Source organism: Mauremys reevesii, linkage group 7 (assembly GCF_016161935.1).
Source record: "Mauremys reevesii isolate NIE-2019 linkage group 7, ASM1616193v1, whole genome shotgun sequence".
In the NCBI taxonomy this organism is placed as follows: domain Eukaryota; kingdom Metazoa; phylum Chordata; order Testudines; family Geoemydidae; genus Mauremys; species Mauremys reevesii.
Window position 1 is genome coordinate 84,983,042 of NC_052629.1, and position 24,112 is coordinate 85,007,153.

General features: G+C 44.3%; 1 protein-coding gene across 7 annotated transcripts in view; it reads left to right on the top strand.

Moving 5' to 3' along the window:
• Positions 1-24,112, top strand: part of IPPK (inositol-pentakisphosphate 2-kinase) — a 105,000-nt gene that overhangs the window by 36,395 nt on the left and 44,493 nt on the right. For 2 of the 7 annotated variants that reach the window (XM_039480847.1, XM_039480852.1), the window contains exons 2-3: positions 9,044-9,091; positions 12,328-12,455. The exons of 1 other annotated variant lie outside the window; for it this stretch is intronic. Coding sequence is in view for 2 of the 6 variants with exons in the window: in XM_039480844.1 (XP_039336778.1) it covers positions 9,044-9,091 (48 nt within the window). In the remaining 4 variants the exon portion in view is untranslated. Of the gene's footprint in view, positions 1-9,043; positions 9,092-12,327; positions 12,456-22,791; positions 22,915-24,112 lie in introns of those variants that run through there. 4 more of the 7 variants (XM_039480844.1, XM_039480849.1, XM_039480850.1 and 1 more) reach the window with 3 other exon arrangements.

Genomic DNA, 24,112 nt, shown 5'->3' on the forward strand with positions numbered 1-24,112 from the left:
CAGTACCCTGCTCAGCTCCCTAGAAGCCAGGCCCTTCTCTCTCTACAAGCAGAGAGAGACTCCTCAGCTTCTGGCTGCCCATGCCTCCTTATAAGACTCAGTTAGTCTGTTTGGGGCATGGCCCCAGCTGCAGCCACTTCCCTCAATCAGCCAGGGTTTTGCTCCCTGCCCCAGCCCTCTGCAGGGCTTTCCCAACGTCTTCAGGGCTGGAGCGGGTGCTTACCCTGCTACAGGCATATATAGCAGCATTTCTTCTGCTGGATCGGAGTTCTGCCTGCACAGATTCTTCTCCCCATACAGCAGTCAGATCCAGTGTCTCCCATTCGCTCCATGCTGGAGCTCGTTTGTGATTCTGGGACTGCATGGTAACCTGTTCTGCTGAGCTTGCCACACTGACCAAACAGGAAATGAAATTCAAAAGTTCCTGGTGCTTTTCCTGTGTATCTGGCTAGTGCATCGGAGAGTGGTCACATTGGAGCACTCTGGGATAGCTCCTGGAGGCCAATACCATCGAATTGCACAGTGCTGCGTCTACACTACCCCAAGTTTGACCCAGGAAGGTCGATTTTTGTTGTACTCCTCCCCGACGAAGGGAATACTGCTGTCGATTTTAAGAGCCCTTTAGGTTGGCGGAACGGGATTGGCTGTGTAGACGCATTCATTGTAAACTCGACCTAAAGTGGCTAAATTTGACCTAACCTCCTAGTGTAGACCAAGCCTATGTGTTCAGTGACAAACCCTTATATTTGATCCAGCTTCTTGTGTGCTGCCAAAGTATTCAGTGTGTAGACTGTTTGGCAGTTGGAAACCTTCCCATTAAAATGATTGGATGCTTTATCGGCATTATGTAAGCATTGTGTGGAGATCAGCAAGCGTCACTTGTTTCTGCTCTTTTTGATTACTTTAGTCTAGCTGTATAGAATCTCTCTTAAAACTTATCAGCTCCAGCTCAGGGAGGCTTGGCACCAGCTTATGTAAGTTTGGGGGTGTATGCATTTGTGTAGAAATACCAGGATAGTTGGGGTTTTTATCTTTAATAAGAGGGCTAATTTTATTACGGGATTGTTTTAGTTGTATGGTGTTCTCTGCCAGTGTAATCTCTCTGCACATCAGAGAGTAAGGCCGTGTCTACACTACACAATTAAGTCAACCTATGTTAGATCGATGTAAAGCCACTGCAGTAATTACTGCATTTTTTCATGTGCACAGTACTCTCCTTCTGCCGGTGGTGTGCGTCCTCACCAGGAGTGCTTGCACCAACTTAAGTGAGGCAGTGTAGGGGCTGACAGCCTAAGCTGTCATCCCTGCATGGAGCTCATAGCTATGAGCCCCGCTGCCAGGTGCTTACAGCCCAGGCTGTGGGCTCCACATGGAGCCCCGCTGACAGGCAATGTAAGTAACGCAGTGTCTGCACAAAGAGAACAGGAGTACTTGTGGCACCTTAGAGATTAACACATTTATTTCAGCATAAGCTTTTGTGGGCTACAGCTCACTTCTTCGGATGCATAGAATGGAACTCACAGACAGGAGATATTTATACATACAGAGAACATGAAAAGGTGGAAGTACCCATACCAACTGTAAGAGGCCAATCAATTGAGATGAGCTATCATCAGCAGGAGGAAAAAACCTTTGAAGTCATAATCGAGATGACCCATAGAAGGTGTGAGGAGAACTTAACATGGGGAAATAGAGTCAATTAGCGTAATGACCCAACCATTCCCAGTCTCTGTGTAGCTCTAACTACATCTACCTAAGTGCTATGCCTGTCATGGAGCTGGAGTTATTAGGTCGGTGTAGTGGGGGGACTTACATCGGTGAGAGCAACCCTGTAGTGTAGACGCTTACAGAGTTAGGTTGACCTAAGCTGCCTTATGTCGACCTAACTTTGTAGTATAGACCTGGCCTAAACAACCGAACAAAACAACCCTTTAAAGCCACTTTAGTCTGTCGTGGCTTGTGTTTCTCCTCTGTGTCAGCCCATAACTCACTTTCACTGCATAGATTCTTTTGTAACATCTTACTGGGTACACTCTTAGTCTTTCCTGAGAAGTCTTTCCTTTCAACATCCACTCTGGATAGTGCAAGCAAAAGGCAAAGCTATTCTTCAATCCACCTACTTCACTTAATGAGAGTGAGTAATCTCTGAATGTAAGAGCACACAGTACCAGAGACAAATAATTTCAGACTGACTGAAAGAGTAGGTATTTTTTATTTCTATTATATTACAGCACAGAAGGCCTAATTAGGTTTGAGGCCCTATTGTGCTACATACTGTACATACAGATAAGGCAAAATTGAGCCTCACCAAACTGGGTGTTCCAGGCATGAAGGGGACTCCTTGTATATAGAGTGAAAAGGGACTCACCCACCTCTTTAGCATAATCCCTATTCCATGTTCCCTTCTCCCTGAAATTAAAAAAAATTCTCCATATGGTCGGTGTGAATGAAGGGTGTGGGTTGTGCATGCATGGGGTGGGATACAGTTTGTCCTAATCCTCCCTGGTCTTGTGGAAATTTGTGTTTTTTTGTTTTTCTTTTTTAAATAAATAACATTTGGGACTGTCTTCCACAGAGTCCCCACCCCCTCCTTCTGCTTTCTGAGGGGAGACCTTGGTAACCTGTCTCCAATAGAGCCATGCAACTTGGAATAGGTGATGGCAACAGAGAGCTAGAGCTAGTAAAGGTTTAGAACCTCCATGCAAAACTCCAGGGATGAGCCAGGTTTGCTAGTGGGCCTCACAGCCCTTTCCACTCTCCCCTACAGCAGGATGTTATTGGGGAGTCTTTGTGAGGCAATCGTTATGGAGATTTGCTCCTTTCTAGACTTCTCCTGTGGGTTTTTTCATGTGATGGGATGCATTGGATTGTAGGAAGACATGGTCCCTAGCCTGAAGCTTTATCAGTTTTAAGACTAGACACAACAAGTGAATGTAGCTTTCCCTGTTTCTTATTAATTAAACAAACCCTACCTACATTTATCCTTATGTCTTCATTTTTTTAAATGACCAGACCACAGAATACTATTATTTCCCTAGTTACTTGTTATTCCTGGCTATGACCCTGCCCATGGTCCAGTTGCCACTTATTTCCCCTAATATCCCTGACCTTAACACCCCAAACTGAAAGTTATACCAACACAGCACCTATTATGGACACACACCTTGGTCCATGTATTGCCTTTTACCTGTGTAGCTTATTCCCTTTTCCATATGGGAATAGCTATGCTGATATAAACCACCTTTTATACCATTATTGCATCCACACTGGTGAAGTTGTATCACATTAAGTATACCTGTGTAGTAGTTATTAATGTGGTACAACTTCTCTGTGTGGAGAAGCCCCAAATTGTTTTGCTACCTCCTGCTGCTTGAAGGGGAGACCTGAGACGTTTTTATATATAGCACACTGCATTTACCTTTCTCATTGCATTTATCTTATTCTGGTCCCACATTTTGCTGTCTGTCTCTCTGACCTGGACATTTTAGTAAACAGAGTCCTTGGTCCTTTCATGAAAGGTCACTTTCTCTTATGTGCATGCATAGAAGGGTGTTACCTTTTAAGTACCATTTCCTTTGTAAGATGAATGCAGAGAAGAGGTTTTAGAAAAGAGTAATCTTGTTGACTTAGTGCTTGAAGTCCTGAAGAATAATCACTCCCACTTTCAAAATCTGTTTGCTACTTAGTTTAAGACTAGTCTGTTGTATCCAGATAAGTACACTGTCTCCGAGATTTCATTTTCAATATCCTTCTGGTTGAACATTCAAATCAGTTACAAGAATGGGTGCCACATACCAGTGGTGTCTCATCATCGCATTAGAGATTTCATCACATAGGTGACATTGTGCATACACCTAATCAGCACAAGTTTTCCTTTGTGCTCTACATCTAATCCTTCAAAAACCAGCACATTTTTCCTTTGCTGTAAACATTTTTGCATCTGTGTACTATCTGGTTTTACAAAAGGTAGATCGTGCCAAACCAACCTGACCTTCTTTGAGAAGGTAACATATTTTTTAGACAAAGGAAATGCAGTGGATCTAATTTACCTCTATTTCAGTAAGGCATTTGATACAGTTTGTGATATAGCATGGCCAGAGGGCAGTAGGAGAGTGATAGATAGGAGATATGCAAGCCCCAGAATGATGAGAGCCTTATTCCCTGTAGAGGGAAGAGAGGCTGCTACAGATTAGAGCATCTGAAACCAATTAAGCCAATTACAGTACCTGAAGCCAGTCACCTGATAAAACCCCCCTGCTTCAATTGGACAGTTGGAGGAGTTGAAGCAGAGTGGTTTGGTGTTGGAGCGGAGAGCACTTTGGAGGAGTGTGTGGTGGGCCAGAAGACCAAGACCCTAGGTAAAGGGAAACCTGGCTTGTGCAGAGCAGAGGGACTCTACAGACACAAGGGGTTGGGAGAAACTTGGCCCAAGCGGAGAGGGGGCAGGAAGCCCCACAAGCTGAAGGGCCGGAGAGGGAAGTAGCCCAGGGGAAGGAATCGCTAGTTCAAGTGGTTCACCGCTATCCCTAGGGCCCCTGGGCTGGAACCCAGAGTAGAGGGCGGGCCTGGGTCCCTCCCTCTCCACTCCCCTTTCTGGGACACTAGTGGGACAGTTGATACCTCAGTTCAGGGGTGAGAAATGGCCCCCTGAACCCCCACAAGAGGAGAAAGTGTGAGACCCATCATAATAGTGCCGGCAATTTGCCACAGGTTCCACATGGGGAATTATTATTTAAATTGGAAAAGATGGGGATCAATATGAAAATTGAAAGATGGATAAGGAACTGGTTAAAGGGGAGACTACGACGAGTCATACTGAAAGGTGAACTGTCAGGCTCATAGGAGGTTACTAGTGGAGTTCCTCAGGGATTGGTTTTGGGACCAATCTTATTTAATCTTTTTATTACTGACCTTGGCACAAAAAGTGGGAACGTGCTAATAAAGTTTGCGAATGACACAAAGCTGGGAGGTATTGCCAATACAGAGAGGGACCGGGAGATTCTACAGGAATATCTGGATGACCTTGTAAACTGGAGTAATAGAAATCGGATGAAATTTAATAGTGAAAAGTGCAAGGTCATGCATTTAGGGATTAATAACAAGAATTTTTGTTATAAACTGGGGACGCATCACTTGAAAGTTAACAGAGGAGGAGAAGGAGCTCGGAGTATTGGTTGATCACAGGATGACTATGAGCCACCAATGTGATATGGCTGTGGAAAAAAGCTAATGTGGTCTTGGGATGCATCAGGCAAGGTATTTCCAGTAGAGATAAGGAGGTGTTAGTACCGTTATCCAAGGAACTGGTGAGACCTCCTCTGGAATATTGTGTGCAGTTCTGGTCTCCCATGTTTAAGAAGGATGAATTCAAACTGGAACAGGTACAGAGAAGGGCTACTAGGATGATTGGATGGATGGAAAACCTGTCTTATGGAAGGAGACTCAAAGAGCTTGGCTTGTTTAGCCTAACCAAAATAAGGCTGAGGGGAGATGTGATTGCTCTCTATAAATATATTAGTGGGATAAATACCAGGGAGGGAGAGGAATTATTTAAGCTCAGTACCAATGTGGACACAAGAACAAATGGATATAAACTGGCCATCAGGAAGTTTAGACTTGAAATTAGACGAAGGTTTCTAACCATCAGAGGAGTGAAGTTCAGGAATAGCCTTCCAAGGGGAGCAGTGGAGGCAAAAGACATATCTGGCTTCAAGACTAAGCTTGATAAGTTTATGGAAGGGATAGTATAATGGGATAGCCTAATTTTGGCAATTAATTGATCTTTGACTATTAGCGGTAAATATGTCCAATGGCCTGTGATGAGATGTTCGGTGGGGTGAGATGAGTTAGTTACTTCCTTCTTTCCTTCTGTGTGTGTGTGTGGTCTGAGTTGCCCACATGCTCATGGTTTTTATTATTGATTTGGGGGGGGGGTTGAAGGAATTTTTTCCCCAGGGCAGATTGCAGGCCGTACAGGAGGTCAGACTAGAAGATCATAATGGTCTCTTCACTTTAAAGTCCATGAGTCTTGGAAGTTGCCTTCTTTAATTAAATATATTAAGTAAATAACAGGAAGGAAAACAATTGATCAACTCCGTGTTTTATTCCCCAGTTCCTTACACCTTCTTGTCAACTGCTGGAAATGGGCCATTTTGATTACCATTAAAAAGTTTGTTTTTTTTTCTCTCCTGCTGGTAATAGCTTACCTAAACTGATCACTCTTGTTACAGTGTGTATGGCAGGGGTAGGCAACCTATGGCATGCATGCCGGAGGCGGCACTCAAGCTGATTTTCAGTGGCACTCATACTGCCCGGGTCCTGGCCACCGGTCTGGGGGACTCTGCATTTTAATTTAATTTTTAAATGAAGCTTCTTAAACATTTTGAAAACATTATTTACTTTACATACAACAATAGTTTAATTATATATTATAGACTTATAGAAAGAGACCTAAAAATGTTAAAATGTATTACGGGCACAGGAAACCTTAAATTAGAGTGAATAAATGAAGACTCAGCACATTGCTTCTGAAAGGTTGCCGACCCCTGGTGTATGGTAACACCGATTGTTTTGTGTGTGTGTGTGTACCTACTGTATTTTCCACTGCATGCATCTGATGAAGTGGGTTTTAGCCCATGAAAGCTTATGCTAAAATAAATTTGTTAGTCTCTAAGGTGCCACAAGTACTCCCGTTTTCTTTGGTAATGTGTCTCATTGCTGAGACTGCATAGAATGAATGTAAGAAAACTTGTAGCTATTTATCATGAGATAATGATTTATCGAAATTAATTTTAAGGGGTTATTTGTTTTAAAGTTTGCCACTTTACCAGAACTGCATCTGTTATTTGTAAGAATGGAAGTTGCAAAACCTGAGTTCTAAACAGTTGTGTAGATGTTGCAATGTAAGTACAGTGACCTCAGATTGTCATCTCTCAAAGCTCAGTTACATTAAAGGGATGTTGCACTATCTTACTTCAAACTTGCTAAGAGGATTTTTTTTTTTAAATCAGGATATCTTTCCAAATTTATTTTATCCTATTTGCTTATCTGAGATGGATGCCGTAGAAGTATGTAAGATTTGAATTAAAGTTGCTGTGGGGAAACGGTCAGCATGTCACTTATCTGAATGTTTAAAACACGGAGGAAAATACTTATTTCAGTTGAAAAGTGTACATGGAAAGCACTCGTGTAATACTTCAGAATAAGCAGTATGCAAGTTCATGAATGTTGAACTCAAACCCAACATTTAAGCTATCAAGAAAAGTAATAGAACTATAGAAATGAGCAAATGCCATGCAGCAATTTTTGTCAATACAGTAGTCAAATGCAAGTTAATTTGTTTTAATACTAGATTTATTTACAACATTTTTTTATAGTGTAATGTTCAATCCAAAGCATTGGAACCCTTTCAGGATCAGTTAAATTGGAATTCAGAAGGGGTGTTTTCAGTTTAGTTATAATGTTGGTACCCAGACCTCACTTGTTAGTGTTTTGACATTGCCATCCCCATCTATCTTGCCTCCCTCCTGGTGCTCTTCCTTTTCACACTATTCATTAAAAATAGTTATTGCTCTTTCCCATTCAGCAATATGCAGTTAAAGCTTTCAATGCCCATATTCAGTTCTGTCTTGCCATGGTGCCACCGTTGAATTGGGCACATACAAGCACAGTAGACAAAAGTCTCTGGCTATGTTGCAAATAATTTCTCCACATACTCGCAGTTAACATAACAGAAAGATGCAAAATCAACAGTGTCTTCCCCAATTTGTGTTACGGGCATCTTTTCTGCTTTCAAGACACTTTAATCAATAGGAGCAAATGACACATGTAGTTCCTTTTTTGTCTCGTATAATATAGTTGGAACTTTTCTAAAAGTTAGGCAGCTAAGTGTTTAACACAGAAAACAAATGTTTCATTTTTTTCCCTACTGTGGCCCCCACAGTTGTGTAATAAAGGCTGTCTTCTAGGACGTCCTAGTTCCCTCAAACTAGGTGCCATTCTGGGACTTAACACATAAGAAAAGTAAATGCAGCTAAGGAAGTATTTGCAGATTGGCTACTTAGACTGTAAGCTCTTTGGGGCAGGACTGACTTTTGAGAGTGCAAGGATTCCTGAGGCGACTTCCCTTCTCCAAGGAAAGTGGTGTTTTATTAGACCTTTAATCAGCTATTTACAACTCAGTTTCTTACTAAATCTAACTTAGGCCAACAGTTGTTTGTTTCATCTTGGACTCTTAAAAATGAAAGTGGTCATCCGGGATAAGTGTGTTTTTACTTTCATTCAGTTTGCCTATGATTAACTTGTGAACTTCAGTGTTGGTTTCCTGTATAGAACTGAAAAAAAAAATGCTGCAGTAACGTCGCTTTGTGTCTTAAAAATCTTGACTTGTAGGAAACGTGGTTTCAGGGGGAGGGGCCCTATTAGAAATCTACAATATTTTGTCCAATATGTCACATATGACTTTTTAGTTGTAAAGCTGTGGCTCTTTTTTCCTTTATACCTGCTCACTTTCATAAACTTAGTGTTACCAGGTGGAATTTCATCACTGCAGCTATTTGGTAAGTGTTGTGAATAGACGTCTTTGGAAAATCTTGAAATCATGTATTGATTTTTCAGGCAACTAGGTCTCTAGCAGAACCATGCTAAGTCACGTGGAGCCAAAATTCATGGAGAAAATACTTGGTTTCATTTTGTTTTTTTGTTTTCTGTGGTGGTCAATGCCATAATATCTGAGCAATTTATCAGAACAGTCCTGTGAGGTATGGAAGTATTATCCTTAATTTACAGATGGTGAGTGGAAGCACTGAGTGAGTGCCATGTCCAAGAACACAGAACAAGAGGAAATCTGTCAAAGCTGGGAGTAGTACCTAGCTTGAATCTCGATTCAGTGCTTTAACCACAAGATCTCCTACCTTGCCGTTCTTTCATGTTTAAATGAATTGTTTAATAATTTTGTTTTTAGAAATTAAACTGCATAAACTAACATACTGTTTTTAGTGCTAATGTAACAATTTCCCCCCACCTCACTCTCTCCCTTCCTTAGCGTTGTGTGGTGCTGCGTTTTCTGAAGTTTTCCCCAAACCGCAATAAGGTAAGACACAACACACTCTTCTGACTTGTTAATGTTCACCCACTGTGTTAAGAAACTCTCCACTTCTATCCCATATTAATGCCCACTTTTATAATGGAGTCCGTTCTAGGGCCTATGCAATAAAGTTTTGGAGCCCACTGGGAAAAGCATTGTGCTGATTTGTTAATTTGGTGCTGCTCTTGGCAGTACAGATTCAGTAGTAGACACTGACAAGGAACTGTTAAGGGTTTTTTCAGTATAAGATACTTTAAAAAGCCCTAAGGAAGTGGGGTGGTGCTATCAGACAATTATAAATAGCTTCTACCCTGGCCTAGAGTTGAACAATTTAGTGGTAACCCACTACGTCAGCTACAAAACCAAATATTAATCTGACATGTCTTACAGTATCTTCAAGAGCTCATTCTTTTAGGGCTTTTCTACAGGAACACTTAGTTATCTAGCACTGTCCTGCCACGCACTGTGCACATGTGGACCTAATACTTTTTAGTGGACTTTGATCTACCATGCTTTGAAACTGGTTAGATAAATGCTCAGTATAGGATTTTTAGTGTGTGTCAGCAAGGTCCACACAGATACTTACTGTGCAGTGGGCTAGTGTGGGGTACATTTACTTCCTGGCTAGTAATGACCTACGTGTTTTTGTAAACAAGCACTAAGTCTGCTCTCACTTAAGGAAACTGAGAAGATGGATTATAAGCTTTTCAAGGCAAGGACTGAGTCCTTTTATGTGTTTATATACAGCCTCTTTCACATTGGGGTACCAAACATGACTAGGGCCTCTGGATGCTACCACATCATAAAATAATTGTAATTCCCTTTCTTGACCAGCAGTTCTGTTCCTATTGCTTACTTCAGAATTCTTCTCTCATTAATGCTTCTTGAGTCATTGGAGGCTGTTGCTCAAATATCTCAAATACTTTATTCTCAAGGTTAGAAATACTTTGAGAATGCCCCTTGCAAGATTACACTAGATATTATGTTAGGCCTTGGGGTTTTTTTCCTATCATCACTAAAGACCTGCTGACATCTTATGAAAAAATTGTCAAACTTCCTTTGTAGACAGTGCTGTTCATCTTCACCTTCCTTCTAATTCATAAAATCAGAATCTTTATTTAGTTCAGCCACTCTTGCTGTTCACTCCTCACTTGAAATCACAACTGCCTTGAGTTTTATACATCACACTAAGCCCTGCTTGCATTACAAGTACACCTCTACCCTGCTGTAACGCGACCTGACGTAATATGGGTTCGCATATAGCGCGGTAGCAGTGGGGCTCGGGCAGCGCTTTAAAGGGTCCGGGCTCCCCACAGCAGCTGGAGCCCCGGACCCTTTAAAGCGTCGCTGGAGTCCTGCTGCCGCTACTCCAGGGCTGCAGCAGCGGGGCTCTGCTGGTGATTTAAAGGGCCTGGGGCTCCCCGTGGCTGGAGCCCCAGGCTCTTTAAATCACTGCTGCAGCCCTGCCACCGCTACCCTGATATAACGGCATTTCACCTATAATGCGGTAGGGATTTTTGGCTCCCCACGACCGTGTTCTGTCCGGGTAGAGGTGTACAATAATTTTGTTGTTCATCTGGCCTGGTTCTAGCAAATGCAGTTGAGCTCTGTCTACACAGCAACAAATGAGTTGAGCTAAAGAATAAGCTTTAGCAATAGATAAACATGTAAGCAACAAAGAATTTTTTTAATGAATTGATTTAAAAAAACAAACCAAATCCTAAATGTACACTTTATATACTGCAGTCAGTGGATGGATCTCTGTCACAATTCTGGGAATACTGTACCTCTGACCCCTTCTTGGCCTCCTTGAGAGCACTCTTACACAGGTCTCAGGCCTCTAGCTCTCACCTCTTCAAGGCAGGAACTCCTGTCCCTCTCCCTCCAGGCTGGGGATTTAGGCTGCAATTTCCTTGCAATTCATTGTGATTATCACAGCAGGGGTGACTTTAGTCTAGTGCCTGCAGTTCTGCGCTCTCTCAGGGGCTATGGCTGTATTTACCAGTAGTCAGTCAGCCTTCACAAAGCAAAATATATTTAGTACAAAAGCATTACAGAAAAAACATTAAATAATAAATGGTGTACATGCTGTGACACATGGCAGTATCCTGCAATATCCTTGGGGGAAAAAGCCTTATTGAATTAAGTTTATGTATCTTTGAATCCATTGTATTAAATGTAAAGGTTATGCATTATTGTGGGCTGGGATTGTATGTAATCTCTCTACGGGGGAAATGGGATGTGAATCCCGGGAAGTGTTATGAACTTCAGAGGACTGTATTGAACAATGTATGAGACAAGAATGGACTTTTGGGACAGACAGTGTTAAGTGGTTTGCTCAGGGAATATCTAGGGGCAAATTCCCCACCTCTGGTTATGCAAAAACCCAGCCTTTTGAAGGAATGCCCTGAGGAGAGAACCATTGTCTGGTGGTTACTTGCTCTTAGGGTCTCAAGGTCAAAGGCCCAAGCTGTATAAAGAAAAGACTAACCCATTATTGGGGGTGTTCTGGACTAAAGCAGTTACAAACTTGTAACCACAGAAAAAACCCTTGTTGGAGTTGGAGAGAGATCTCCAGAAAGCTTGTTTGTATGTGTGTAGGTTCTTTTATTGTTTTTAATGTTTTTCTCAGTACTGGTTTAAGAATAAATGTCCTCGCTTATAAAGCGCTGTGATAAGTTGTAGCTACTGGCAGTTACAGCTGTTCATGGCTTTTGCAGAGAAAGCAAAGCACAGCTGCTTGGCCTGCTTAGGCAGTGTGGCTTGAAGAGACTATCACAATGCAGGCAGGGAACTGTGCATCCTGGGAAAATCCCTGGTCAGGAGGGAGACAGATGCAGATCTCTGCCCAAGAGAGATGAGTCCTGAGGAACCTAAAATGAGTGCCTTTGGTGGACTGTAGAGGGGGAATTACATGCTAAGCATACCAGGTGTTACCCAGCATCTACATGGGATACTGGTAGGTCTCTGTTCCTAGTTCCAGAGTTAGTCACCCTGAGTCAGCTCAGGCTGACCCTTTATACAGTTCCTAGTTATTTGTTTACTGGTCCTCCTGAGCCCAGTTAAAATCAGTATATGCAGTTTCCCCCAGGGGGTAGTATGTCTCAGAATTGTTCACCTGTCCAGGGATTTGCATTAGTTACTTCCAAGTGATTCCAGATTCCGCAGGAGAAACACCTAGCGAGCCAGGAACAAAAACATGCCTTGATACAAAAATATATGATTATTTTATGTACCCATAGCGACTGGCACATCTCAATATAATAGTCTTGAAAGTTTCCATGCTTCTGAGGTCTCACATCTGTCACATCTCCCCTGCTGGAAGATAAAGAAGTCAACCCCATGAATCCTTGGCAAGTAACAATACAAGGTGAGAGGGGAAACTGAGTCATGTATATTCTTTCATAAAAATACATCAGAAGTTTACCAGTTTTCCACATTTCTTAACTACACTGCTTCCTAAGTATCAGAGGCCCTACTTAAGATGTGCCATGCTAATGATATAATAAATAGTAGGCAACAACTGACACCGATATAGGTCTAGTTATGTGTCCAGTAGCGCCATAATCTCTGATATCTGGCTAGCTCTGAAAACTATATACTCTTATGTTAAAAGAAACAGAGCAAAATTATCTTCTACAGTGATTAGGACCTGGCCTGCTTAGTACTGGAAACTCCAAAAGCTATTTTTTCTACAGAATGTAGTGGAAAGTTGTGCAAAAATGAGATTTTCAAAATTTTCTAATGACTGAAGTGAGCATGAAGCTGTGCATCATGTTTGCTTGTGGCCCCTGTGAACAAACGTTCTGTTTCTAATTACTGGACAGAGCTAAGTCTTTGTCCCCATTGGTCTTATAAAGGAGCCTACAACTTTTGTTGTAGGATCAATTTTGTACATTACTGTCTTGTATCTAAGCCATCAAAAGTTAAACTGATTTTCATGCTCTCTTTCATACAAGTACCCTTCACTAAATTCCACTTGATTATCAATATGTTTGCAGTTGTTTCATCTGATTTTAGGTACAGAATACTTTAAAAGGTAAAATTTATTTCATTTTCCTGATTCAAAGTGGCTAGTTTGTTCCTTCCCCACTCCTTGGAGAAGTATAATGAGATAGTTTAGTTGACCTTGGTATACTTTTCAGCCATTATGTTATGGTTATATGCTGTCTGTATTCATTCATTCATTCATTCATGCCCGTCACCCCAACCGGGGTATGGGCCGCCAACCACAGATCTCCATAGTCTTCTATCCTGGGCCATTCGCTCTAGCTGGTTCCAGGTATAGCCCATTTTTTTGCTATCAACCTGAAGGTCGCGTCGCCAGGTATTTCTTGGGCGGCCTCTTTTCCGCTTGCCTTGGGGGTTCCACTGCAGTGCCTGTCTGGTGATGTTGGTTGGCTGCTTGCGTAGTGTATGTCCTATCCAGCCCCACCTTCTCCTTCTAATTTCTTCCTCTGCTGGGAGTTGATGGGTCCTCTCCAAGAGGTGGATGTTACTGATGGTGTCTGGCCAGCGGATCTGGAGAATCCTTCTGAGGCAGCTATTAATGAAGGTCTGGATCTTCCTGGTGGTTGTTTTGGTTGTCCTCCAGGTTTCAGCTCCATACAGTAAGACTGATTTCACGTTGGAGTTGAACAGTCGAATCTTTATTGCCAAAGACAGCTCTCTGGAGCTCCAGATGTTCTTGAGCTGTAAGAAGGCTGCTCTTGCCTTACCAATCCTTACTTTGATGTCTGCGTCTGTGCCACCCTGCTGGTCGATGATGCTACCTAGGTAGGTGAAGGACTGCACTTCTTCCAGGGGGCTTCCATTCAGTGTGACTGGGTCGTTGCTGATGGAATTGATCCTAAGGATCTTGGTCTTGTCCTTGTGGATGTTGAGGCCAACCTGTGATGACGTGGCTGCCACTACGTTGGTCTTCTCTTGCATCTGCTGTTTACTGTGCGAAAGGAGTGCAAGGTCGTCGGCAAAGTCCAGGTCATCAAGCTGGGTCCACAATGACCATTGGATTCCATTCCTACGCTTGTAAGTGGATGTCTTCATAATCCAATCGATGACGAGAAGAAAGAGAAGTGGTGACAACAAGCATCCTTGTCTGACTCCGGTTCGCACCTGGAAGCTGTTTGTGAGCTGCCCTCCATGGATCACTCTACAGTGTATGCCGTCGTATGAATTCTTGATCAGGTTGACCACCTTTGCTGGGATGCCATAGTGCCGAAGGAGCTTCTAGAGGGTCTCTCGATCCACGCTATCGAATGCTTTCTCATAGTCAACAAAGTTGATGTACAACGAGGAGTTCCACTCCATAGACTGCTCGACTATATGATGCGGAGCGTTGCTATCTGGTCCGTGCATGATCTGTTCTGCCGGAAACCTGCCTGTTCATCTCGTAGCTGTGGATCGACGGCATCCTTCATTCTCTCTAAGAGGACTCGGTTGAAGACCTTCCCTGGCACCGACAGGAGTGTGATTCTTCTATAGTTGGCACAGTTGCTGAGGTCTCCTTTCTTGGGGATTTTGATGAGATATCCCTCTTTCCAGTCAGCCGGAATCACTTCTTCTTCCCATATTTTCTCAGGGGGTACAGCATTTCCACTGAAGCATCCAGGTCTGCTTTCAGGGCCTCTGCTGGGATATCGTCAGGTCCAGCCGCCTTCCTGTTCTTCATCATGGTGATGGCTTTTCTGATCTCGTCTCTGGTTGGTTTATCGCAATTGATTGGGAGGTCCTCGTTGGCTGGGTCGATGTCTGGTGGATTTGGTGGTGCTGGTCTGTTCAGGAGTTCCTCAAAGTGCTCCGCCCATCTGTTCATCTGTAGTTCTATTCCTGTTATAGACTTTCCCTGCTTGTCTTTAACGGGACGTTCTGGCTTGCTGAACTTTCCAGACAGTCGTTTGGTAGTATCGTACAGCTGTTTCATGTTACCGCTGTATGCTGCCTGCTCTGCTTCTGCTGCCAGTCCATCCACATAATCTCTCTTGTCCTTCCTAATATTCCTCTTCACTGCTCTGTGGGCTTCAGCATACTCTTTTTGAGCTTTGGCCTTTGCTGCTCTAGTCCTGCTGTTGTTGACTGCTGCCTTCTTCTTCTTTCTGTCTTCTATCTTTGTCAAGGACTCTGCTGTGATCCACTCTTTCTGCTGGTGTTTCTTAATTCCAAGCACTTCCTGGCATGCTGACCTAAGTGTCTCTCTCACTTTCTGCCATCTGTTGAGTACACTGTCTTCCTCTTCTTCAGACCGATCCTGTAGTACTGAAAACTTATTCTTCAGCGTCAATCCAAAATCTTCCTTGGTCTTATGGTCCTTCAGAAGGTTGACGTTGTACTTCGCTCTTCTGTCTGACGCGTCTATCCAGTTCTTCTTCAGCTTCAGCTTCAATCTGGCCACCACTAAGTGATGGTTGGACGCCACGTCTGCTCCTCTTCTAACTCTAACGTCCTGCAAGGATCTTCTGAACTTCTTGCTAATGCAGACATGGTCGATCTGGTTTTGTGTCATGCCTGCTGGCGATACCCAGGTACTCTTGTGGATCCGCTTGTGAGGAAAGATGCTGCCTCCTATGACCAGGTTGTTAAGTGCACACAGATCCACAAATCTCTCTCCATTCTCACTCATCTCTCCCAGAGCATGGGTCCCCATGACTTGTTCGTATCCTGTGTTATCAGGTCCAATTTTGGCATTAAAGTCTCCCATAAGGATGGTAATGTCTTTGTCTGGGAGAGACTCTAATATTTTCTGGAGTCTGTTGTAAAAGTAGTCTTTGTCCTCCTCTTCACTGTCATTGGTTGGAGCGTAGCACTGAACAACATTCATCTTAATCCTCTTCATTTTAGTTCTGAAGGATGCTGTGATGATCCTGGGACCATGTGCCTCCCAACCAATCAGTGCTCTCTGTGCCTGCTTGGACAACATGAAGCCTACTCCCTGTGTGTGGTGTGCGTCGCTCTCTTCATGTCCTGAATACAGCAACAGCTCTCCTGTCAACAGTCGTCTCTGTCCAGCTTGCGTCCATCTTGTCTCGCTAATGCCTAGTAGGGTCAGGTTGTTGCTCCTCATCTCTGCTGCAACCTGCGCCGTCTTTCCTGACTCGTACATGGTCCTCACGTTCCATGTGCCGATGGTAATCCTCCTGGCTGCAAGAAGGGTGATCGGCTTAGTGGCTTCCTCGCGGCTTTCACCACCCAGCGTCATGCATCTTCGAGTTGAAGACCCTTCTTTTTCTAGGCTAAAAGTCTCTGTTAACTCTATTGTTGGCGTTTCTGTAGCAAGCTGATTTTTACAGGGTGGAGTTGCTAGCCCCACGCCCAACCCTCCTCCTTTACCCTGACTTGGGACAGGCAGATGGCCCCAAAGGACCTCTCTGGTGGAGTTGCTGTCTGTATTATTCAGAGAAAAACATCAGGTCTTGCAGTCTCAACGGAGCTACCTAGTGACAGTCCTCTTCTTTTTGGTTTACCATGGTGTTTAAGATAAACACTTCTAGGATGGCGTCTCAATCTCTTGGTGGGTGGGGATGGGGGATGAGATGGTTCTGGATCCAGACATCTGTACTGGTGCACCAACACTGAATGAAGTGAAGTGTGCCATCTCTAAACTGTAAAACAGACATGCAGCCAGTGCTGATGGCATCCCCTCAGAGCTGCTAAAATGTGCTATTGATCCTGTAGCAGAATCACTTCTCCACCCCAGACGAAAGATAGCCAGAACTGGAACCCCACCTACTGTCTGGAAGGACGGTATTGTGATCTCATTCTACAAGGGCAAGGGACTGTGCAGTGAATGTAAGAGCTACAGGCAGATCACCTTGCTTTCCGTTCCAGGGAAGGTGTTTGCGCATGTTTTCTGGCACACCTGGAGCCTTTGCTACATGGGAAGTGTCGTCCCCAACAGTCAGGCTCTGCGAGGAACAGGTCCACATTAGACGCCATTTTGGCCCTTCGCTTGTTTTCGGAGAGGCATCGCAAGTTCAGGAAGCCCCTGCATGTAGTATATGGAAGGCCTTAAAGGGCGCAGGTGTCCTTACCCCTCTGCTGGACTTGATTAGAGAGCTGCATAATGGAACCAGTGCCCGTGTTTGTCGGGGGAATTGGATGTCAGTGCCTTTTAAATCAGTATCTGGTGTTAGGCAGGGTTGCATTTTGGCCCCTTCACTCTTTTTTGTCGGGCAATTAATTTCATAATGCAGCATTCCGTCAGGTCCATAGGCATTGAGATCAGTGATCTCTCAGGGTATGTCTACACTACAGGATTATTCCGATTTTACAGAAATCGATTTTTGGAAACAGATTGTATAAAGTCGAGTGCACGCGGCCACACTAAGCACATTAATTCGGCAGTGTGTGTCCATGTACCGAGGCTAGTGTTGACTTCCGGAGCGTTGCATTGTGGGGAGCTATCCCATAGCTCCCGCAGTCTCCCCTGCCCATTGGAATTCTGGGTTGAGATCCCAGTGCCTGATGGGGCCAAAAATTTGTCGCGCGTGGTTATGGGTAAATGTCATCAGTCAATCCTCCCTCTGTGAAAGCAACGGCAGACAATCATTTCGCGCCCTTTTCCCTGGATTAGCACGGCAACCATGGAGCCCGTTCAGCCTTTTTTCACTGTCACCGTATGTCTACTGGATGCTGCTGACAGACGCGGTACTGCAGTGCTACACAGCAGCATCCCTGTGCCTTTTGCAAGTTAGCAAAGATGGTTTCCAGCCATACTGTACCGTGTGCTGCTTTGCAAGTTGGCAAAGACGGTTACCAGTCATACTGTATCGTCTGCTGCTGTCATGGGTGCTCCTGGCCGGCTTCTGAGGTCGGTCGGGGGCGCCTGGACAAAAATGGGAATGACTCCCCAGGTCATTCTCTTCTTTAAGTTTTGTCTAAAGGGAGAGTCAGTCCTGCCTAGAATATCAGGCAAGCCTACTGAAGAACCAGAGAGGCAAACGGTCGCTCTGGGTCAGAGCCCCAGACATCCCACAGAAATTATGAGCTGCATAACATTCTAAGGGGTGCCCCTACAACAACCCCACCCGTTGCTTCCCTCCTCCCCCACCCCTCCTGGGCTACCTTGGCAGTTATTCCCCCATTTGTGTGATGAAGTAATAAAGAATGCATACATTCGAAACAACACTGACTTTGATCTCTGCTTGCAGAGGCAATAAAGTGGGGAGGGGAGGGCAGTTGGCTTACAGCGAAGTAGAGTGAACCACCATTCTGCACTTGCTCAGCCTATAGCTGAAAATGGGAATCTGTGACAAGCAGTAGGATAGAAGCACAGGCAGGACTTTCCATTTGTGTGTGGGCCTTTGGTTGACACTGGTAAAATACAAAATGTCCCAGGATATGTATGTTGGGGGACATTCTAAATGGCAGCGTAATTTTTTTATTTGCAGCAAAATGTAGAGGTCTAAGTATCTGATTGTGAGCCCTGGTAGCAAGGAGTAGGCTGGGGTAGGCGCGACTGCGCGGTGCTGCTGACTGGGAGAGCAGCCTGAGGCAGAAGCCTCCAGCTGGCATGATATTCCAGGCAGGACTGAATCTCCATTACACAAAACTTAAAGAAGAGAATGACCTGGAGTCATTCCCATTTTTGCCCAGGTGCCCCCGGCCGACCTCATCAAGGCTAGCCAGGAGCTGACAGATACCAGTCATACTGCACCGTCTGCTGTCCGCAAGGCAAGGCAAGGGGATGCTGCTGTGTAGCGCTGCAACACCGCGTCTGCCAGCAGCATCCAGTAGACATACGGTGATGTTGAAAAAAGGCGAGAAAAGATTTTTTTTCCCTTTGCTTTCACGGGGGGGTGGGGGGGGGAGCTGATGACATAGACACTGAACCACCCGCGACAATGTTTTTGACCCTTCAGGCACTGGAACTCAAACCAGAATTCAAATGGTTTTCGGTGAGTGCGGGAACTGTGGGATAGCTACAGCTGTCAGTCGCCCCTCCCTCTGTGAGCATCCATTTGATTCTTTGGCTTTCTGGTACACTTGTCCCAGCTCCTTAAGTTTCACGCAGCACTGTGTTGAGTCCCTGTTGTGGCCTCTGTCCATCATGGCCTTGGAGATTTTTTTCAAATGTTTTGGCATTTCGTCTTTCGGAACGGAGTTCTGAAAGAACAGATTCATCTCCCCATACAGAGATCAGATTCAGTATCTCCTGTGCGGTCCATGCTGGGAGCTCTTTTTTGATTCTGGGACTGCATGGTCACCTGTGCTGATCAGCACTCCACACTGGGCAAACAGGAAATAAAACTCAAAAGTGAGCGGGGCTTTTCCTGTCTACCTGGCCAGTGCATCCAAGTTCAGATTGCACCATTGGGACTGCTCTGGACAGCACTGTGGGATAGCTCCTGGAGGCCAATAGCGTTGAATTGCGACCACACTTACCCTAATTCGAAATGGCAATGTCGATTTCAGCGCTACTCTCCTCGTTAGGGAGGAGTATAGAAATTTAGTTTAAGAGCCCTTTATGTCGACAAAAATGGCTTCGTTATGTGGACGGGTGCAGGGTTAATTTGATTTAACGCTGCTAAATTCGAGATAAACTCATAGTGTAGACCAGGCCTCACTCACAGTCCTTGACTACGCTGATGACATTGTTCTTTTAGTACAGAGCCCTGACAGGTTTCATGAGGCACTCCAGCATATGGAGGGGGAGTTAGGGAAGAATGGTCTCCATGTTTCATGGTCAAAGACAAAACTGCAAAATCTAGGACCCAGGTCCACCTGTGACTCCAATCACTTTGAACAACAAAACTGTCAAAACAGTTTCCAGCTTTTGCTATCTGGGTTTTATACTTACCAGCTTCTCCAGTTCTCACATGGAGATTCTCCGTCGGATTGGCATTGCAACATCTGTAATGGGCCATTTACAATGGATATGGAATCAACATCATCTTAGTATGACAACCAAGTTCAGGATTTATTCGAGCTGTACCCTTCCCATACTGTTGTACGGGTGCGAAACATGGACACTGTGCCACACATACTGGACAAAGCTGGAGGTTTTCCACACAAAATGTCAACATCATATATTGGGCATAAAGTGGAATGACTTCATCCGTAATGTGGATATTTATGGTTGTTTGAGTTTACAGACTACTGGGGCCATTGTCCGCAGGCAGCACCTTACGTGCTTTTTGGACACGTTGCAAGAATGCTGCAAGACGTTCCAGTGAACGCCATTCTCTGGGTGGCTTATAACATTCAGGATAAAATTCCACCAAATGAGGAATGGCGGTGGCCCAGAGGCAGATCTCCTATTACACTGGTACATCAGGTCTGTTCCGATGTTGGACTTTCAGGCTGTCAAGCTTTCGTGGTTGAACAGGAACGTACCAAATGGCAAATGATCTCTCTGGCCGACTGTTTGGCTAAGCGTAGAAGAAGAATGCTGTCCCAATTTATCACACAATACTCAGTACACTGCTTTGTTTCTAATCCATAAGAGAGTAATTTGCATAATACAAATACAAACAACCAAACCCAACTGCAGCTGATGGTAATATGCAGATATTAAAAGAAACCAACAAAAAAAAACCCTATTGGATTATGTGAAGACTGGCCAAATAGCCAAGAAGAAACTCATGTTTTTAATCTTTATATTGAGTGACCCTCCTGTTGGAGGCATTCAGCACTCAACCTTACAAATATTACACTTAAAGAAAAAGTATAAAAGGTCTCCTCTTAAAATTGCTGACGTCCTACTAATTACTTAAATGGAAAACTAACTTGGTCTTTCATTTTCTACCCTTTTTCCATTGTTTTTGGTTAGTCAGACAATACTCTTGTCAGCAGCTTCCTTTCATTGGTTCTTTATATTCAAGCCTGCAGTGTTGGCAGAAAGTTTATTTGCTGCTTTAAAATTCACATGGAGACCATACACTGCTTTTACCTCACCCCTTCTCTGCACATCACGAACAGTCATCCTTCTTAACACATCCCACTCTTATTTAAGACTACTGCTTATACTAAATGAATTACATTATATCCTTCTCCATATCTGTTTTTGTAAGGGAAGGTTTTTTCATAAAGTTAGTAGAATGATTAATTCTTAAATTAGTGGGCGTTGGAAATAACTTTGTCATGGGTAGTTCATTGACTCGATTTTTGTCAAGCTTAGTAAAATGTAAGCTGAAACCTACTCTCTGTAGTTTGAGAGAGTAAACCCCTCACATAGAATCTGTTGGAGTTGTTTATAGTTTGGCATGTTTGTAACTTCAGTTTCCAGTTCTATGATGTCCAGTTCAGCAATCCTAACAACCATCAGTTGAAAGTAAAACTTACTCCACTGCCCCTTGTTGAAAAACTTGCATATTAGCTGGGAGTTTTTTTGAAATAGAATACTAAAGGTATGGTGTTACTATGAGCCAAGGTGACAGCGTGGAAAATCACAAAAGACTAGGAAACAACGTGGTCACCATTATTTTTAAATTACTGTGCAAGTTCATCAATCCATAGATTACAAGGCTTGTGAGTAGGGGTGGGAACGATTGTGTTCATATAGTCTAATTTCTTGTATAACGCAGACCATGGGACTTTCCTGAATTAATTCCTGCTTGCCCAATAGCTGTGGATGAATAAGAGAATATCTTTCAGAAAAAAAAATCCCAAATCTTAATTTAAAAAAGGCCAGTATTGGAGACTCTACCATAATTCTTGGCAAGTTGTTTCAATGGTTAATTACTCTCCCTGTTGAAAATTTGTGCTTTATTTATCATCTGAGTTTGTCTTCCAGGCACTGGGTCTTGGTCTAACTCTGGTAGGTTGAGGAGCCTACTATCAAACTTTGGATCCCAATGTAGGTACTTAAAGACTGTGATCAAGTCACTCCTTAACTTTCTCTTTGTTAAATTAAATAAATTCAAGGAGCACCATCACTATAAGGCAAGTTTTCCAGTTCATCAGTCATTCTTGTGGTTCTTATCTAAACCCTTCTCAATTTATCAACATTCCTCTTGTATTGTGGACATCACTACTGGAATACTGTGTCCAGTTCTGATCACACTAGTGCAAAGGTGGGCAAACTACGGCCCGTGGGCCACATCTGGCCCATGGGACCCTCCTGCCCTGGGAGGCTAGCCCCCGGCCCCTTTCCTGCTGTTCCCCCTCCCCCACAAACTCAGTGCGCCCCGCCGCTGACGCAATGCTCTGGGCAGTGGGCTGTGAGCTTCTGGTGGCAGCGCAGCTGCACCCAGTGCTCTGTGCTGTGCAGCGTGGCTGTAGCACTGCCAGCCACTGGTGCTCCAGGCAGCGCGGTAAGGGGGCAGGGAGTGGGGGGGAGTTGGATAGAGGGAAGGGGAGTTTGGGGGGGGTTGGATAGGAATTGGGGTGGTCAGAGGGTGGGGAACGGGTTGAATGGGGCCAGGGATCCTGGGGGGCCAGTCAGGAAGGAGAGGGAATTGGATGGGGCATCGGGGGGTAGTTAGGGGCAGGGGTTCCGGGGGTGGTCATGGGACAGGGAGCGGGGTGTGTGTGGATGGGGCAGGGGTTCCGGGGGGGGGGGGCCCTGGGGGCGAGAAGCACGGGGGGGAAGAATGGGGGACCACGCCCCCCTCCCCTAACTGGCCCTCCATACAATTTCTGAAACCCAATGCGGCCCTCAGGCCAAAAAGTTTGCCCACCCCTGCACTAGTGCCAAATCCAGACATAATATAACCTCCCCACTCAACATTCCCCTCTATATTCATCTGTTATAACCTTGGGCTTCTTACACTCTCCAGGCTCGGGTAACTGTTGTCATCACCACGCTTTGACTTGGAAGTTTTACCCGTGTGTCATCCCTCACAGCTCCTTTATTCCCTGCCCTCAGGAGCAGAGTACTCAATAAAACGATGGTAGGTGCTCTTCTCAGGCCACTGCAGGAATACCCAGTCATCAAAGGTTCACTCCAGACTTGATTAGCAAATTCCATTAATTACAAGTAAACCCACAAATTAACTAAGTTACTGTTCATCTATAGTCTAGGCCCTGCGAAGGTGGCATTTATAGTCCCCAGTGAATTAATATCTGGTGCCTTGACAGTCTGTTCCTGGCAACTGCAGCCAGGTCCCAGCATAGCCCACCACTAGCCAGCAAATCTCAACTCTGCCTTCCAATGGTCCTCCCCCAACTACTGGAATTTGGACAACTTACCAGCCACAAGGCCTTTAACAAAGTCTTCAGATGTTACATTATTATCATGTCCACCCACAGATTTTACTTCCCCTACAAATTACATAAAATAATACTAACTGAACATTACTTAACATATTCCACAACATCCAAGGATCACATAGTGATTAGTCCTTTTGGTCACAGTACTGGGAACCCATGTTTAGCAGATTATCCACCATGGCCCCTGAGTTTTTTCAGTCACTGCTTTCCAGGATAGAGTACCTTATCCTCTAAATATGGCCTACATTCTTTGTTCCTAGATGTATATATTTACATTTCATACAGTGGATAACACTTCTACAAATACTGTTTTTCTGTGTAGCCAAAGCAAAGGGAATGGAGTTCTAGTATTCTGTCTTTATTATCCAGGCTCTTGTATAGCTTCTATCACAGTAATATCCATGTATGTTGTCAAGTTTTAATGACCTAGTTCATAATCATGACCTGGATATCATTCTATTGTAGTAGTTACTCCTGAGGGCCTCGTCTGAGTAATCATCACAGGCTTCAGTTTTTTGAAGGGTGTTACCAGTTTTACTCATTACTTTGGGTACATTCATTTACTAAGGTTACTTTTTGAGCTGCACTTTCACGCTGCCACCCTCCTATGCCCCTGGACTCAGCAGGCTGGGTCGAGCTGCAGTTTCATGTTACAATTGTACGGGCAGTAACCCACTTGATGAGCAAACCCCACCGGGTTCTGTAATTCTATCAATGTGCTGCTTGTGTCACTTGCATTTTCATACGGAGCTCTGCTTCTTCCTTCTGAAGGTTCTCTCCCAATGGAGCTATCTTGCAGGACCTAGGTCCCCCAGGGCTGCGTTCCTCTCACCCCAGAAACTAACTCACTCTCTCTCACACTTGTCTGAGCGAACCGGG